Below are 18,525 nucleotides of genomic sequence, written 5' to 3'. Positions count from 1 at the left end.
TTGTGAATTGTCACAATTTATTTGAACAAAAATTAAAATTGAACATCCAAACCAAGTCGAAGCAAACCAAACTAAACCCTAGGTTCGGTTTTTAATTATTAATAATTTGGTTTTGTTAGAAGATATAATGCGAACCCAATAGTATTGGTTTGGTTCGAGTTTTGATTATAAACAAAACCAATCCAGTTTTGCTCACCCCCAGGTAAGGGGTTATTGCATACGAGCTGAAATTACCAAAAAGGGGCAATCCAGTGTTTCATCCCTCCCAACTAGAGAAGGCAAAGTGTGATCATTTTATTCTAATTTAATGAGAACTATGGATGTAGATCTTAATGACCGAACCAAGTAAATTTTACTGCACATAAAGATATGCATGCATACTACCAATATTAATGTACCTTTTTATTGACAAGAAGTGTCCCTTTAGCAGCACAACCATTGTAGAATAATCGGCATTGCATCAGTAAAGGCTGCAAGAAATTGTACAAAGAAAATATATCACAATCAGAAAATCAAGCATAATGGCCAGTGGTTTACAAGTTTGTCAACATTGATAAAGAATGGTACAACGTTCAATTGCAATAACTCATACACTTACCGGATCATCACTCCTTGTATCCGCAAGATGTGACTGCACATAGAAAACTAAATGACTTGTGATACTATGCCACATAATATAACTGAAACTTTACAAGAATGTTTTAAAAAATGAAATCAGTTAATAAAGTGCATACCTTGACAACCCACCCTAGACATTATGCTGGATTATAATCAAAAGAATGATACTCGAGAACATATAAAGCATTCGCTTTTCAAAATATCACTTGAGCAAGCCAAAAAAGCTCATATGCACCCTGTGTACGAAATTCTAGTATATTCTAATGACGCTTAGCTATATGCATTATACTCAGTGTTCTAAATGGCGGTCGAGACGGCCGCTCATATGCACTCTGTGTACGAAATTCTAGTATATTCTAATGACGCTTAGTTTTATGCATAATACTCAGTGTTCTAAATGGCGGTCGAGACGGCCGCCTAGGCGGTGGGCGGCCCTCGACCGCCACGCCTTGGCATGAGGCGGCCTTTTCAGGCGGCCCAAGCTGTCCGGTGGGCGAGGCAGGCGGCGAGGCGGCGGTGGCGGGCGCTCGGGCGGGTGAGGCGGCCAAGGCGGTCAACACATTTTTAAATTCAGTCAAAGGTCAAGAGTCAACTAATTTTAAAATTCTAGTCAAAAGTCAATAAATTTTAAAAACCTAGTCAAAGTCTACCCATTTTAAAACCCTAGTGATTGACTTATTTCAAAAACAGTAGCCACTTTCTTTTTGTTTTTCATTTTTGCACCTTGTATAGATGATATTATATTTATGAAGCTTTTTTATGCATAAAGATTATTTAATTACACATCTTACATAAAAAATTATGACTATTTTTTATTACATTACATGACTATATATGATTACCCATAAAAAATGCTTAAAAAAATTCAACCGCCTAGGCAGTCGAGGCGGTAGACGGTCACAAACCGCCCCGTCACCGCCTCCCGCCATTTACAACACTGATTATACTTATTATCATCCACATTTTCATAGCTCAATATAAACAAAGCTTGGCTTATAAATTATAATTATCATCCACATTTTCATAGCTCAATATAAACAAAGCTTGGCTTATAAATTATAATTATCATCCACATCCCCATTGTATCTTTTCACGGAAGAAACATGAAACAATGGATGAATGCTAAAAGAATCTGGAAGTGAAAGCTTATGGGCAACCATGCCAATACGCTCTATTTGTAAAGGTCTAAAATCAAGGAGAAAGCTTCTTATTATTTCGAGTGTAATGACCCAAATCCTATTTTGAATAAAGTACTAAATAAGACATGATTAAAGGGTTGTTAATTAACCAAATTAATAATTGAGGATCAGCAAGTTCGGGCCTACCGAACTGTACGGATCCATCGAATTAAAATCGGACCACCCGATCTCCATCAAATTATCTTATCTCAAGAATTCCAAGTAGACGAATGAGATTTCGACACGTGGCGGATAAGGTTGAGTTCGGACCTTTTGCAATAGTCCGGATGCAGCCTATCAAAAGAATTTGATTTCATTTGTTTCCTCCCACCGTTTTCTCTCAATTCTTCTTCCTCAATTCTTAGCCATATACTTTAGGATTTCTAGCTAGTTTCTAGGGCTTTTTAATGTCGAAAAGCTTTTGGAGTACTCGAGCAAAGGTCGGTGACACCCAGGACACAGATCGAGACGTCATGAACGGGCTGACTACGGATGCATGTATAATTCTAAAGCCTTAAATAGTGATTTAAGGATCATTAGGAAGAACTTTGAAGCATATGTAAGAATTTCGGCACAGGCATGTTAGTGATGTTCAATAGATTATATTATCTAGGTTCGGATGAGCAGGCTTTTTATCATATTGGTTTAATGAGGTACTGATGTACTGACTGAGATATCCAATCTATACACATTAACAAACTGCATATATCTATTGCATGAATACATGTTTTACTGCTTTGATATATTGTGCAAGACACATCACATTGGGCCTAATATCATTTGAGATATACCTCATTTGTTGGGGCCGCTTAGCCTTGTTCTATATTTGTGGACAATTGGGTATCGAGAGTTGCAGACTTGCAGCGTCCAACGAGACCCGTGATCTCTGATGGCCTTGGACATATATGGTCCACGTCTTCTTGTTGAGTGTGCGAGTCAAAACATTCTACAAGCATATTAGAGACTACACGTCTACTGAGCACTAGATTTTAGATTTGATCCTTGATTATCCGAACATATTGCTCTTTACATGCATCGTATCAGTTTGTATACCGTACATTCTCGTACTGGGCGATTGTCGCTCACGTCCTTGCTTTCTTCTTGTACACCTCATTCCACCAGGCAAATCTTAGGTTGGACGATTCGGACGGTCAGGGCAGTGGCTAGAGCATATTGGTGTTCGGTGGTGATACAATGAATATTAATTTGATTTCTCGTATTCTCATGCAAGATTATGAACTCGACATCGTTGTATTAATTTTTAAGATTATAAAAAGCGGATAAGAGGTCCGCAGATGACGAAAGTAAATACTGACTCCCTAATCATGTCAACTGTAAACAAAAATCCAATCTCTTAATAAATCTGAGATTGCAACACTGTTAAACTCTTTAAGAGATCTACTCCACGTAGTAGTCGTAATCTCAACACTCTTCTACTGATACTTCAATATTTTCGAAGATTATTTCATTCCTCTCCAACCACACCGAACAACAAATACCATGAACCACCAGCGTCCAAAATATTCTCCCTTTCTTGCCTAGAAGAAATCCAAGATTTGTTGCGAATAAATCCTGCGTTGTTCTTGATGTTACCCACATTAACCTCATCTTCATCAAAGCCCTAGACCACAATCCGTACGTGAAAGGACAATTTATTAGCATGCGATCCTGAGTTTCCCTCTCTTTCCGACATAGCACACACCAATTTGAACTCAAAACACACGAAGGTCATCGCCTCTGCATCAAATCCTAAGCCGGCAATTTACCCAACATTCCTAGCCAAACCAACATCCCACCCGTTATCTTGTAACCCGTACTTGCTCGTAATGACTTTCTTCCACGTCTCATTTTCAACGGAAAACCTCCACCATTTCCCTAGCAAAACCTTATTCCTCAAACAAATATTCTCTATTCCCAAACCCTCTTGAACTTTAGGCTTACATATCTGCTCTCACGCCACCAAATGACGGTGTGATTCCCCATCAACTTCATCCCAAAGAAAATCTCTCATATACTTTTCTATCAACTCTGCGACACTTCTCGGCACCCGGAACGATGACATGAAGTATATCGGAAAATAAGGATGGCAATTTCCTCCGAACCCGATAAAAAATCTGATATCCGACCCGAATGGAGGAGGGTATGGAGGCGTTTTTAGGACCCGATTAAATAAATGAGTAAATGGATATGAGGACCTCGTATATGGGGATGGAGGAGGATGCAGTAATATCCTACCCATACCCGACCCGATACCCAATTAAATATAAATATATATATATAAATACATATTAATTTATATTAAATAAATGTTAATTTAATTTTTTTGTTGAATTATGTTAGTTGGATGAAATAATGAAAATTATTAGTATAAATCTAACGCTATTTTGTAGGAGTTTTATTTTTTATATAATTCTTAGGTTGTATATTTTCTTCTATGTTCATTTTTTTTTCTCTCTTAATAATTTTCGTATAAAAATCTAGTAAATAAGTAAAGTTTTATCAAAATAATTCAAATTTGAAAAAATGTATTTGTATGGAGTAGTACAATAAATGGGGATATGGGTAGGGTATGATATCCGATCCTCTGACGGGTATGAGGATGAAATTGAATACCCGATGGGTATGAGTATGGGTATGAATTTAATAAATGGATATGGGGATGGAGACACGATATCCTACCCTACCCGAACCATTGTCATCCCTATAGGCAAAGCGTTCAAAACTGCTGATATCAACGTCAACCTAACCCTTTTGATAGAAATGATTTCTTCCAACTTGCAAATTTTTTCGACAACCTAGTCAAAATAGGCTCCAAGAATTATATTTTAAGTGTATTACCTCCTAGACGGACCCCAAATACTTGATGGGTCAAGTTTCCTTTCCACATCCTAATTGTTGTGCTAGTTCATCCACCTCATCTTCCTCGAAATTAATGCCCCACAACGCACTTTTTTCCCAATTGATTTTTAAACCCGACATACCACAAAACGACCTCACCACTTCAACTAAAAACAGTAAATGTCATTTCTCCTTAACAAAGAATAATGTGTCATCCGCGAACTGAATATGTGAAACCTCTACCTTATCTCTACCTACCTCGAGACCCCGAATGAGCTCCATGACTTTAGTCCTATCAATCAATCTCCCCAATATGTCTACCACCAAATTAAACAAAAAAGAAGACAACGGATCACCTTGTCGAAGCCTTTTCTGTCCATGAAATTTACCCCTTGGTCTCCCATTAATCATAACTGAAAAGACACATTTGAAAAACAAACACTTCCAACTTGCCAATTTTTTCGACAACCTAGTAGACAGTTGATCTTGCCAAGAATTACTTCAGATCATAATCCTTTGATATTGGACACAACACAGGGGGAGTGGGGACCAACTCCTTTTAGGTTTGAAAACATGTGGCTAAAACATTAGAATTTCAGAGTTCTCCAAATGGTGGACGAGTAAAAATTAGCAAGGGTGGGAGGGGTATAAATTCATGAGGAAACTAAAGGAAATAAAACATGATATCAGAAAGTGGAATACAGAAAAGTTTGGGAACGTCGAGGCAAGAAGAAATGAGCTGGAGAGTAAGATTAAGATGTTGGATATTCAAGAGAACGAGGGACAATGGGCAGACAGCATGGTGTTAGAAAGTAGAGCTATTCGGAGTGAATTAGAGGAGTTAGTGTGCAGAAATGCTCAAAAGGAACAACAGAAATCGAAAGTTAAGTGGCTGAAGGAAGGGGATTGTAACACGAATTTTTTCCATTCGTTATTCAGTCAGAGGAGGAGTAGGTCTAGGATTGAGAAGCTGGAATTGGAGGATGGGAATCTCTGTACGGACAGCGAGCTTATTAAGGCACAAGTGATTGAATTCTATCGCAAGTTGTTCAGCAAATCTGGAAATCAGAGTTATGGCATTGAAGGTGTGGAGTGGAGCCCAATTAATCGTGACGAAATGTTACACCTTGAGATGTCGTTTACGGAGCAAGAAATCAAAAAGGCAGTGTTTGAGTGTGCCGGATCGAAATCCCCGGGCGCTGATGGTTTTTCACTTGAAGTTTATCAGGAGTGTTGGCATGTCATGAAAAGCGATTTAGTAAAGGTTTTTGAAGAGTTTTATGAGAAAGGTATTATTAACGGAGTGACAAACGCAACTTATATTTGTTTGATTCCAAAAAAGAAAGATTCATACCGCATCAAGGATTTTAGACCTATCAGTTTAGTAACCATACAAGATAATGGCCAAAGTGTTGGCTTCGCGTCTGAAGAAGGTGATGAACACAACTATTGCGGATTCACAAAGAGCTTTCATTGAAGGACGCCAGATCCTCGACTGCTGCCTCATAGCTAATGAGATGGTAGAAGAATTCAGATTGAAGAAGAAGAAAGGATGGTTTTTCAAGGCAGACTTCAAGAAAGCATACGATAATATGGATTTGCAATTTTTGGATTTTGTGCTCATGAAGAAGGGCTTCGGTGATAGATGGAGAAAATGGATCAAGGGATGCCTCAACAATGTTAATTATTCGATCATAATTAATGGCAGGCCCTGTGGCAAAATAAGAGGAGAAAAAGGTCTAAGGCAGGGCGATTCTTTATCTCCTTTCCTTTTTAACTTGGTGGCTGATGTTATGGCAAGACTGATGGACAAGGCAAAGTTCATGAACCTTATTCAAGGATGGGATGTAGGAAGAGAGGGGGTCGAGGTTTCTCACATACAATTTGCTGACGACTCATTATTTTTTGTGAAGGATGAAGGACATTTGGGATTTTTGAAGGACATGCTGTTATCATTTTGTGACATGTCGGGTTTAAAAATCAATCTAGAAAAGAGTGTTTTGTTGAGCATTAACTATGAGGCTGAAGTGGAAGAGGAGATGGCAAATGAGTTTGGATGCGGGTTGGAGTCTTGGCCGATTCAATAATTAGGGGTTCGCTTGGGAGGAAATCCAGTCAAAGTCTCCTTTTGGGAACCGGTGAAGATTAAATTGACAAAAAAACTGGCAAGTTGAAAGAAAGTTTTCCTATCGAGAGGAGGGAGACTTACTTTGATCTCGGCAGTTATGAACGCCATACCATTGTATTACTTGGCGCTATTCAGAATCCCTCGAGGGGTAGCCGAGCCTATGGAGAAGCTAATGAGAGATTTTTTGTGGGATGGGCCGGATGGAGACAAACACAACCACTTGATAGCCTGGGATAAGATTACCATCCCGAAAAATAGGGGTGGTTTGGGAATTGGAAATATTTTCTTGAGGAATAAAGCTTTGCTGGGAAAATGGTGGTGGCGTTTTTCAAAGGAGGGGAACACGCTATGGAAGATAATAGTAGTCAGCAAATACGACATGCAAGAAAATTGTTGGGACGCGGGGTTGGCAAGGATAACACCTTTCGGAGTCCTTGGAAGTTTATCTCTAGGATTTATCCGGCTTTTATTCAATCTTTGAGGTTATTGGTTAAGGGGGAGATAGAATTAGATTTTGGGAGGACTGTTGGGTGGGGCAATCCGCTTTTAAAATCTTTTTTCCTTTGCTTTTTTAGATTTCTAGATCTCATAATAAGCCAATTTCAAGTTCATTTTCTTGGGATTTCCACTTCCGTCGTGATCTTAGGGATGAGGAAATGAGTGACTTAATCAGTTTACTAGATATCTTGGGCAGGGTTAGTACTTTGGAGGGAGGAGAGGACGTTAGGTATTGGAAGTGGGATGCTTCAGTAGAGTTTTCAGTGAAATCCTTCTTTGATTCTTTCTTTCCGGAAGCTTTGTTCCCAAAATTTGATCTTTTTCGAACAATCTGGAAAGTGCCGATTCCTTCTAAGGTAAAGGTATTCTCATGGACAACAGTGTTGGGTAGGCTGCCGACTTGTGATTTGATCCAAAAGAGGTCTCCGAAATGTCTATTAAATCCTAATTGGTGTGTGTTGTGCAAGAAAGGGGGAGAGAGTTTAGATCATTTGCCGGTGCATTGTCCATTCACTAGTTCCTTATGGTGGTTAGTGCTAAAGGATCTGGGATTGTTTTGGGTGACATCAAAGACCACGAAGGATTTGTACGCAGCATATTTGGGGTGTGCAAAAGAGGGAAAACTTTATGGGAAATTACAATACATTGCGTTTATTGGAACGTATGGTTGGAAAGAAATCGAAGGATTTTTGAAGACGTAGAAGACTCGATTGAAGAGATTTGGGATAAGATCAAAGTGAGAGTAGAAGTGTGGTTACATAGTTTAAATGAATTCCAAACTTTTGCGATTTCATATTTGTATAGGGGCTGGAATCAGGTTTTGAATTAGCATAATCTTCAAACTATCTCCTAGAGGAACTTGTGGACCTCTAGTCCACATATGTATTTAACTCTTTTAACTTATTAATAGCAATATTTATGTTTCTGATCAAAATATATATATATACACCCTTTGATCCACTTCTTCCATTGCACGACAAACCCTTTCTTCGAAGGAACAAAATCAAGAAAATCTCAATCCACATTATCATAAATTTTTTCAAAGTCCAATTTGAAAACCCACCCCACCATCTTCTTTACCCCTCACCTCATCCACCACCTCATTTGCTATCCACCACCTCATTTGCTATGAGGCAACAGTCAAGAATCTGTCTCCCGTCGACAAATGCATTTTGGGACTCCGATATCGTGAATAACACTTCAACCAGACAGATAAAACTTTGGCAATTATCTTATACATGCTGGTGATCAAGCTAATGGGTCTGAAATCCTTAATCTTTATCGAATCTTGTTTTTTTTGGATCAAACAAATATAAGTTTCATTGGTAATACCATTAATGGCACCTCCTTCAAAGAATTCGTTGAAAACCCTCATCAGATCGTCTTTGACAATATCCCAACGCTCTTGTTAAAATGCTATAGTAAATCCATCCGGTCCCGGAGCCTTACCACCATCACTCAAACACTTCTTTCTTGATTTCGTCTTCAGAAAAAGGTTTTTCCAACTCTAATCCCAATTCGCCCTCAATAGGACTCCACTCTATTCCTTCAATGCCCCAGCCCCTCTCCATGGTTTTGCTGTCCATGGTTTTGCTGTATAATTCTTTATAGTACTGTACTAAAATAGTTTCTATTTGATCCGCATCACAAGTAACCGACCCATTATCCATTTCCAATTTATTGATGGTTGCCCTACTCATCCTATGATTCAAGAGAGAATGAAAGAACTTGGTGTTATGATCTCATTCTTTCAGCCATTTCACCTTCGCCCTTTGATTGCTAATCTGATTCCTTCGACATAATAACTCATCTACTTCACATCTATCTTCCTTTTTCCCATCTCTTCTGACCCCAACCCCAAAGGAGCTGAACCCCACTTGACCACCGTAGTATCGAATATAAGAAATGGTTCAAAGTAATCCGAGGTAAAAATGGATAAATCTCCGCCTACCCTAACAGAAAAAAAAATCTGTCTAATCTACAATAAATAGGGGATGCCCTAAAATTCGACCAAGTGAATTTAGCATTGAACAAAGGCGGCACAACTCCAATTCCTGGATCAAAGAATCAAAGCAGCACATACTCGATGTTAAGGTCGAACTGTTCATTTTTTCACTTAACGATCTCACCACATTAAAGTCCCCCCAAACACCAATTCTCGCCACATAAAAATCTTAGACCTACCAACTCATCCCAGAAGTTCTGCCTCAAGCTCAGTCTGCAAGGGTCATACACCGCCGTAAACCACCACGCAATATTATTCTCCAATTCAATATTAATAGATACCGAAAATTCCCCAAATAAATTATCATTAACAGATACTAATCCTGGATCCCACATCACCAAAATACCCCCTAACCTATCTTTTTTTTTATAAGAAACCGATTATATAAATTACTATAAAAAGATTATGTACAGAGTGCGGACAAGTGATCCGCCATCGCCTAGAAGGCTATCATGATCATATCTTTCAAGAACCTATCCCTATCAACAAAATGCAAAAGCCCAGTCTCAAAATAAATCCGAGATGAAAACATTCTGAAAAAGTACAAGAGATCCTATCCACGTTGAATCTTTGATCCTTTCCCAGCATTCGTCGAGCCACACTGACCAACAGACGCCATGAACGATCACTCTCCAAAATATTAACCCTTTCTCGCCCAAAGGGTGTCCGAGATCTATAGCAAATAAGTCTTGCGTTGATCTCGGAGCCGCCCAAACCAACCTCATCTCTGTCAAGGCCCGCGCCCTAATCCCTAAACCCTAAACCCTAAACTGTCAGCCGGTAAAACAATCCAATCCACAAATCTGGATTACCATGCACTAGCAATAAATCTTCTGTCCACCGCCGTTCGTTTAATTTCTTGGAGAACAATCACATCCGATCTCTCTCTACTTAAATTGCTCGAATAATTCCCCTTCATTTCCCTGATCCTCCTCCTCAATTATTCCAAGAGCAGATCTTCATCTAATACCTTATTGACACCCATTTTTAAAAGACAGTCACCATCTTCCCTTTCTACCATCCAAGCGCCCGCCCTGTCATCGGCCCCTACCCTTGAAATGTTACAATCTTGCCCGAGCCCAAGGTTGTACAAGTATTTAATATATTGTTTACGTTGTTTAATTGTTCTTATTAAACTATGCATAATTATTTAGCCTGTTTAGTAGCGGCTCAGGTAAGGGCACTACATCGAGATGCCACTCTCTTTTGGCGAAATGATACCAGAACCCAATCCCCAGCAGTAAATTGAACTTCCCGATGTGAAATGTCGTAGCTTGTTGTCATGTGAATATGTGCCCGAAGTTAATGTTCCATAAGCATCTTGAGGAACTGACTTCTGTCGAAGAGCTCTTCATGGGTATAAACGATGTGAGAAAGCCCAAGGCAATAAGAGAAAAGTCGTGGCTGAAAAGTTGAACTAAAACATTACTGAGAGCCACTAAACTGTCACGACCATACTATAAAGGTACACGTACACATTTTACATATATAGAAAATATTTTGACATTTATATATAATAGTATGTACCTTTTCAAAATTAGGTTGATAAAATTTCGACAGAGTATCCCCGTAAATGGGGCAAACTCCCTGGCTCACAACAATCATAAAAGCAATAGAACATACAGTACTATAAATAAATATTAATTTGGCACATAATTTTAAACACAACACTGCAATTATAGACATATATATTACATAGGTGCAGAAGCATATAACTTTGGGTGTGATTGTTTTTTATGATAAAGGGATGGTTTAATAGCTAGCTCAAGTGCAATGTGTGGAGGAAGTTCTTTCCAGCTTTTTGGCCGAGTTATTGGCTGTAAAAGCAGGTATTTTGCTAGCAAATCTGTTCCAGTGACCCAACATCGTAGTCGAGATGGATGCGAGCAACATTGATTGTTCTATTTATCATCCAAAACCGAGTGTACCTGAATCTACAATCGTCGCCTTTATTCGACAATTCATCTTGCAATCTCCACCTGTTTTGGTTAGGTATTGTCGGAGATCAACAACAAGGTGTCACACATCCTTGCATATTTTGGTTTATCGAAAGGGGAATGCGTACGTAGATTACAAAGAATTTTGCATTCCTAAGCCTTTTAGTAAAAGGTGATATGGTTGATTAGCAATAATATGCCTTGTTTACACAAAAATCCCAAAACATTTGGGAAACCAGGTTTACTACACATTCATACTTTTATTGTTTTTAATTTAATTAATTTAATTTTTAGCACAATAAATTCACACTTTCTCATGTGAATGATCCTATTCATATTGCTACACATTAATTAATTTAAATTAAGAGGGGTAAATTTAGATGAGCCACGACTAATCGTTACCACTTCACATCCGTGTATTTAACAAGTTATATTCACGCTGAAATTCAACGAATTGTCAAAGCGGGTATGCTACACATTAATACTTAACGAGCATAAAACTTCTGACCTCAAAGCTAATGTCTTTGATGTACATCGCAGCAGAAAAATCTTTAGGACACTTCATTGCTAAATCTTCTGAAATGAATCCTGTTCCATCAGTATGAAACAAAGGCTTCCCATCTTCATCATATATAATATTACCATTCTCATCCTAGAAAGAAGGCACGTGGAGATCGAATTAATATCCTCAGACCTCAATCTCGTCAAAACTGATATGAAAAGTACAAAACTAATAGAATTGAGAGAATAAATAAAATATATACCTTGAAAGGTATATCTTCAATTTCTTCAACATTAACAGCATGAAAATCAATCTGAAGCTTTATTGTCTTAGAAAGGATGAGGGAAAACCTAAAGGGCACAAACATGGGAACAAACAATGAATTTCACACAAGAATCTTGGAGTAATAACTTGAGAGAAGAGACATGCTGAAATCGACCTTGCCATGTACTTTTCAATGGTTGAAACCATGTGTACGTGCATAAAGAGGCCCCTTGCTTCAGCGACACTTTTTCCATACAAAATATAATTATTGTCTTCGCCACAAGGGACAACAGAGTCAGTACGGACAAAATAGCACTTCACAGAACAATACGTGTTCTGCTCTTCTGTGCGGGTTTTTTTTTGTCGTTTCCGCTCATCTTTGAAAACTGTACAATGGAGTTATAGATATTATATTCATTCCACATTCTCAACAGAAATGGAATCATACAAACAAGCTATCATGCAACTGTAAATAGCGGTAAACAACCCAACGGACAAAACATCAAACGTTCTTAGACTCAAAGATGGTAACAAGGCAGTCATGCACAACACACTTCCCCGAAAACGAGAGAGAAGTGTTATTAATCAATCATTAAAAAAAATCCGCTAGACAGTGCAACCAATCGTGAGATGGTAAGAGGCAAATGAAAATTGAGCAAAAAAAAGATAATCAAATCTGGTCTAAACTAATTTATTTATTAAATATAACTTATCTACAGACAGAATATGTGTTCAAAGTTAAATATTAACAAACAAAAATTGAAATTATCACCAAAAGACAAAAAGGAGGATTACACCTCCAACCAAAGAAATTTTCAGCAAATGAAAGCAATCAAAATGATTCGCTAAAGAAAAAAGGATTGCAATAAACCATCAAAAAATCAATAGCATTTCAGCTAACTAAAGCAAACAGAATGATCACTAAAAAATCAGTAGCACTTAAAATAACTAAAGCAATCAGAGTGATCACCAAAGAATTGATAGCGCCTTAGACCGACAAGAATCCCTTCAGAGATTTTGCCAAGGTCGCTCATGCCATCCTTTAAGAACTTGACTGTCAATATGCTATCATCTCCCAAACACTTTTGCAAGTGAGTTCTCGTACTATTTAAATATGGGCCCTGCAATAAACAAAATATATGCAGCAGTTAGAAACACATGAACAATATCCTCGAACCAAGATGAGATATGTGAGCATGCAAACAATCACATGGATAGTACACGTAGGCGGAGACTGACCTTTAAATGATAACTTCCATCTTGGTGAACATGACAAAAATAAATATGGGCTTTCCCAGAATCCCAATCAAGATACTGCACGAAAAAATATGAAAAAAGTTCAAGAAAGAGTTCTTATGCAAACCTGGGGCCACAAGATGAATTAACTGTAACCCCAAACAAATGAACATAATAAAAATTAAATAATTATTTACATCCACTTGGGAAAGAAAATGTATTCTTTCAGTCCATAATCTATAAGAAGTTTTGTACATATCAGGATGTTGCCATTGCTCTTTTATTCATCTACAACCAAAATTAATGCTCAAGTATATATTTTCAGCGTATAGAAAGTAAAGTGCAAAAACACTTATCTCTCAAAGACATCCTAAAACCTTAAAACCAATATAATATGGGAAAATTCAACCATGAGGGGCTCAATAAGGTGTGTAAACAAATAATTTTTAGGAAATGTAACTGACCCTACTACGATCTGATTCATCACAACAGTCCTTTCCATAGGAAGACCAGATTTCACTTTCAAAACTTTCCATCAGTAGATCTTTCTTACTAAAAATATCCCTCGCCTCATCCAAGGAGATTACATGTTCCAAATTTTTCCTGCACAGTGAATCACTTCAATTTTGTAGAGAGGATCCCCACAAATATCCCAAACATTTTACTAGTAGAGCGACAAGCAATACCAACCTCCCAATGTAGCTTAAAACCAAAAATAATTTCCTGAATTCAAGTCTACTCAGGATCAACAATTGCTGACTGACTGTGATGGATTTTGCTGCCCCATCAAGTCGGCAATTATTTGCATCAGGAGTAACTTGGGACTGTGGTCTAATACTACGGCTTCCCCTTTCTTGAGTTTCATCTCCAAATGACAGCTGGGTATTTTGTTGCCCAGCTCTTTGCAAATTTGATGTGCTACAATTCTGGGCAAATTTCGGCTCTGGGGACTGACTTCCAGCATCTAACCAGAAGGGAAACAACCATATAAACCATGCAAAAAAAGATATTTGTCGAAGAGAAACTGCATTATGTGCCTAATTAAACATATAAAGCCATATTTAAGATAGACATTCTTGTGATCAACATTGAAAACAGTTCATGTTACCAATTTAGGAGCATTTACATCAATTCCCAACAATAATACTTTTACTAGCTAAAATGGAATTGGATGCGATGAATTAATTAATTGCAAAAGCAGAATTATCTTGCGCTAAAGATAAATTTATCCTCAACAAAATTGCATTTTCTTAAAAATCAAACTCCTCTTTTTGCCTTCACCTATGAATCATATATAAAAAGTGACTCACTCAAGAGGCTGATACGAACATGCACCATTGAATAAATAAAACCACTGTGTGCCCAATACATGCCAAGAATGAATCAAGATGGAAACACACCGGGCATGAAAATCAAATGAAGCAGCCAAATAGAAAAAAAAAAAATTTGAAGAAGGTAATGAAACATCCGAAGTGGCTTGTTGCGAGCAATTTGGAATGCTTCACAAGTGTGTGCACTGAATTTATATAATAACACGGGTTTGAACATTTATAAGTAATCAACAAACGGTAAAGTTTATATCTTTTCCAACTCCAAGTCAAAAAAGATGGTAAATTTTGCAACATTTCTGCCCAAAAATTCAAAACAAAATGTAAAAATAAAACCACCCAGCTGTCTTTTTCCAGTTTTTTAAAAAAGTTCCATCCCGCGCATTACAAAACAAGCAAAACTCAACCAAAAAACTTCCCAAGCTCTTCGCACTAAATATGAGAAAGGAAAGAAACCAGCATTAAAACTAACCAGAGAATGAGACACAGCCTTCGAAAATGAAATTAACAAAACCCAAACAGATCAACAGGGAACAGAAGACAATCGTCCCCAAAATCAAAGAAAAAGCAACGGAAAAGACCGAGAAGTTCCATACTCGGATTCTGGGGAGAGCTGAAAGGAGAAGCACAGGAAGGTGGCCACATACTGCCGAAACTGGTGGGGGAGCACTGCGAACCGGAGAGCACGAGAGAGGCCTGGGCAGGGTAGTACTTCTTGACGAGAGTAGCAATGTAACCACTGAAAGAAGTATAAATACGTTGAGATGAGATCATGGTGAGAATCTCCATGGAAGCTTGCTCGCCAATCTCGGCGAGCAAGCGTCGGGCATAGCTCTTGATCGGCGGCTGCGACTGTAGCTGGCAAATATCGCATATCATCGTCTCCACCGATTCCGGAAGAGAAATTTCTCGAGAGTTGGAAGATGAAGCAGACATCTTTGGTTGGTTTCTCCTTAATTTCTTCTGATTTTGCCCTTGTTTCTACGCTCAGTTGATTTGAGTGGGTTTTCAATCAGTACTGACTAGTTTTTCATGGGGGAAAGAAAAAGACAAAACTACTGCAGCAATAGGGAGGGAAAATAATTGCTTGGATCATTTGTGCTATTGGTTGATCGTTATTTTTTTAAATTATAAAATTATCTCATCACCAAAATTATAAAATTATCTCGATAACAAGATTTTTAATTAAAGTGTATTTGCGGATGAGTGTCAACTTCATCGGACATATAATTATAACATAAATCAAAAACTAAATGAAAGTGTATATCTCATGGATTTATGATCGTTGAATACGTCGATTTTAATCTCTATTTTAACTAGAAGTAATAATCTGAGCATAAAAATTAATATTTTTTCATGAATTTAGCTATAAGACAATTTTATAAGAATTTTTTGTGTATGAAATTAGAAATAAGTTTAAAGGAGGTTATAATTTGTTTAAAAATTTTTAAAAACCTTTTTTATACTCAACTTTATATTAAACTTGTTTAATCATAATAATTTTATAATGCTCGAAGCTTGGATGACGATTCATATTCTTCGGGACTTTGGGAACAGGGAACTCCGGAACAAAAAATTCTATATCAATACAATGAAACTAAAATTTGTTTTTCATCGTTATCTAAAAATTTAAAAAATTTGTTTTTCATTATAAAATAAAGTTTAATCTATCAGTACGGTTTTGGGAAATATATCGAAATTAAACAAAACTGACTGATCTTTTTAACTATCTATTAAAACCAATTTTTCAAAATATTTCAACCGACTATTGGAACTAATTTAATTGATTGCATTTATTTAATTAAACTGAACTTCCGAGATTTTTTCACCTTTTGTGGTGTTTATGATTGGGGTGGACAATAATTGAGGGACTACTTTCTTGTTTGTTCAGAGTGGACTTTTGCTACAACGTCACGTTCTTCATTTTGATTTTCAAATTTTAGACTTTAGAGCCTATTTTATTTAAATTTTATTTAGATAAAAAATCTGATGAGACGGTTTCAAGAGTTATTTTTTTTAGACGGATCTCTTATATGGATTAATGGTTATCCATTAAAAAATATTACATTTTATGTCAAAGTATTACTTATTATTATAAATATAGATAGGTTGACCTGTCTCCCAAATAAGATCGTCTTACATGAACGTTAATCAATTTAAATGCAAATTTATTGCGATTCTCGAACTCCGAAAATTAGATAATCTTTACGTGACTATATTAACTCTATATCGAGTTATAATTTTTTAAATTTATTTTATGATCATTAAAGTAGGGAGTTTGTTGTTTCACTTGCAATTACAATTGTTTGTAACAAAATTTATTTATACGTTACTAATTAAATAAATAGTTAGTTGTTAATTGATATTTTGTTTTTTCCTAACCCGCTGAGAGAATCTGTAGTTATCATCAGATAATAACTGTTTGGACATATACTTTAAAAGTGTTTTATAAGTGAAAAAACTTAAAATATATGTTTGAATACAACTTTTGTAAAATGTTTTGAAAATATTTTTTAAAAATTGTTCTCCAAATATAGTTTTAAAGAACATTTTATAGCTATTTTTAGATGTTTTTGTAGAACTATGGAAGACAAAGATAAACAACATTACTTTTGAAATGTTAAAATATTTTTATAAAACAGTTGTCCAAATACATATTTATTCTTAAAACAACTTTTAAAATATTTTATAATTTTTTTCAAAAAAACACTTTTATAAAAACGTTTTATAAGAACATATCCCAACGAAACTTAAAAAGACAACCTCTTTTCTAGTTTTGGGATCGACAAGTTGGTATGGAGCAAGGTGCAAATTTGTGCCTAATCCTACGGATGTTAAAATTTAGATTCGAACAAAAAACCGATGGAACCGAGAATTTCATTTTTTTTTTTTATTTCTTTCATAGGTTTCGATTTTAATTGTGTACAAGTTCAGTTTTCAATTTTTTTTTGACACTAAGTTGAGTTTTCAAATTCTTTTTTTTTTAAAAGGTAACAAGTTCGGTTTTCAAAATCTTTTTTTAAAAAAGAAAAACTCAATGACTGAATAATCAAAAGTTTACAACTTAAAATTAGTGTGTTTGCTTAAGCGACGTTTAATCTCGTTTTAGCTTTAATATGCTTAAGCTCGATTAAGTGACCGATTTTTAGAACGGAAGATTTTATTTATTTTTTAAAATAAAAATATTTTTATAAATATGCATATTTATAATTTAGAATTTGAATTATCTATTAAATCATATATTTATGGTTAATATAACATTTTATTTAATGTTTGTCTTAAAATAATTAAAATTATAGTAAAAATTGAAAACACTTTTTCATGCTTAAGCTCGTTCTAAGCTCGCTTCGACGCGCTTCACGCTTTTTAAAACTTTGCTTAAAATATAGTAAATTACTAAATTTAGGTCTCACAAATTTTTTTTGTGTTTAAATTAAACGGACCTCTCTCCGATGTATTTCTCAACTATTTGCTCCCTTTCATGCCTTCACTTTTCTCCTTGAACACAAAAAACCCTGGGGGGAAAAAATCCTAAAATCCCCATTCTAATTGAACTTTTTTATTTTTTCTGCTGTCAAAACTATAAAATTTTCAATATTTTAAAGATTTTAAAAGAATTTTTCATATTTTAAAATCATTTAATCATTTATTAGTATTTCAAAATAAATAAGTAGATATGTGATTCAGTTAATGACTAAAACCCAATCATAAAAAATGAACCATAAGTATGGAAGAGTAAACCAAACTCGGAAAAAAAAAAATCTAAATCATTGGATTATACATTTCTAAAATCGAAAATTTAAAAACAAACCAAAATGTTCTACAACCAAACCCTTCCATCCAATGCACACTGCTACGTAACCCTTACCCATTGTCATCGACGAGTTAATAGCATATGCCTGGAATTAAAAGAGAGGGGTACGGATAGAAAAGCCTTACCTTCGACCCTCTTAATGCTTGCATAAAAAATATATACATGATCCGTTTAAGTTC

At 36.1% G+C, this 18,525-nt stretch overlaps 1 protein-coding gene across 2 annotated transcripts in view; it reads right to left on the bottom strand.

Moving 5' to 3' along the window:
- The window catches only part of LOC140892443 (probable RNA-dependent RNA polymerase 5), a 61,718-nt gene extending 46,112 nt beyond the window's left edge, over positions 1-15,606 (bottom strand). Inside the window, exons 1-10 of one of the 2 annotated variants that reach the window (XM_073301319.1) lie at positions 15,129-15,606; positions 13,895-14,168; positions 13,669-13,807; positions 13,208-13,282; positions 12,939-13,089; positions 12,144-12,354; positions 11,967-12,054; positions 11,711-11,854; positions 599-631; positions 399-470 (exon numbers count right to left, since the gene is read on the bottom strand). In XM_073301319.1, coding sequence (XP_073157420.1) covers positions 399-470; positions 599-631; positions 11,711-11,854; positions 11,967-12,054; positions 12,144-12,354; positions 12,939-13,089; positions 13,208-13,282; positions 13,669-13,807; positions 13,895-14,168; positions 15,129-15,468 — 1,527 coding nt within the window. In that variant the 5' untranslated portion in view covers positions 15,469-15,606. The remainder of the gene's footprint in view (positions 1-398; positions 471-598; positions 632-11,710; positions 11,855-11,966; positions 12,055-12,143; positions 12,355-12,938; positions 13,090-13,207; positions 13,283-13,668; positions 13,808-13,894; positions 14,169-15,128) is intronic. The other variant, XM_073301318.1, reaches the window with a different exon arrangement.
- Between the last annotated feature and the right edge of the window lie 2,919 nt (positions 15,607-18,525).

The sequence above is a fragment of the Henckelia pumila genome, chromosome 3 (assembly GCF_033568475.1).
Source record: "Henckelia pumila isolate YLH828 chromosome 3, ASM3356847v2, whole genome shotgun sequence".
Classification (NCBI taxonomy): Eukaryota; Viridiplantae; Streptophyta; class Magnoliopsida; order Lamiales; family Gesneriaceae; genus Henckelia; species Henckelia pumila.
The sequence above is the reverse complement of the archived record's forward strand: the minus strand, read 5'-3'. Positions and strand labels throughout refer to the sequence as shown.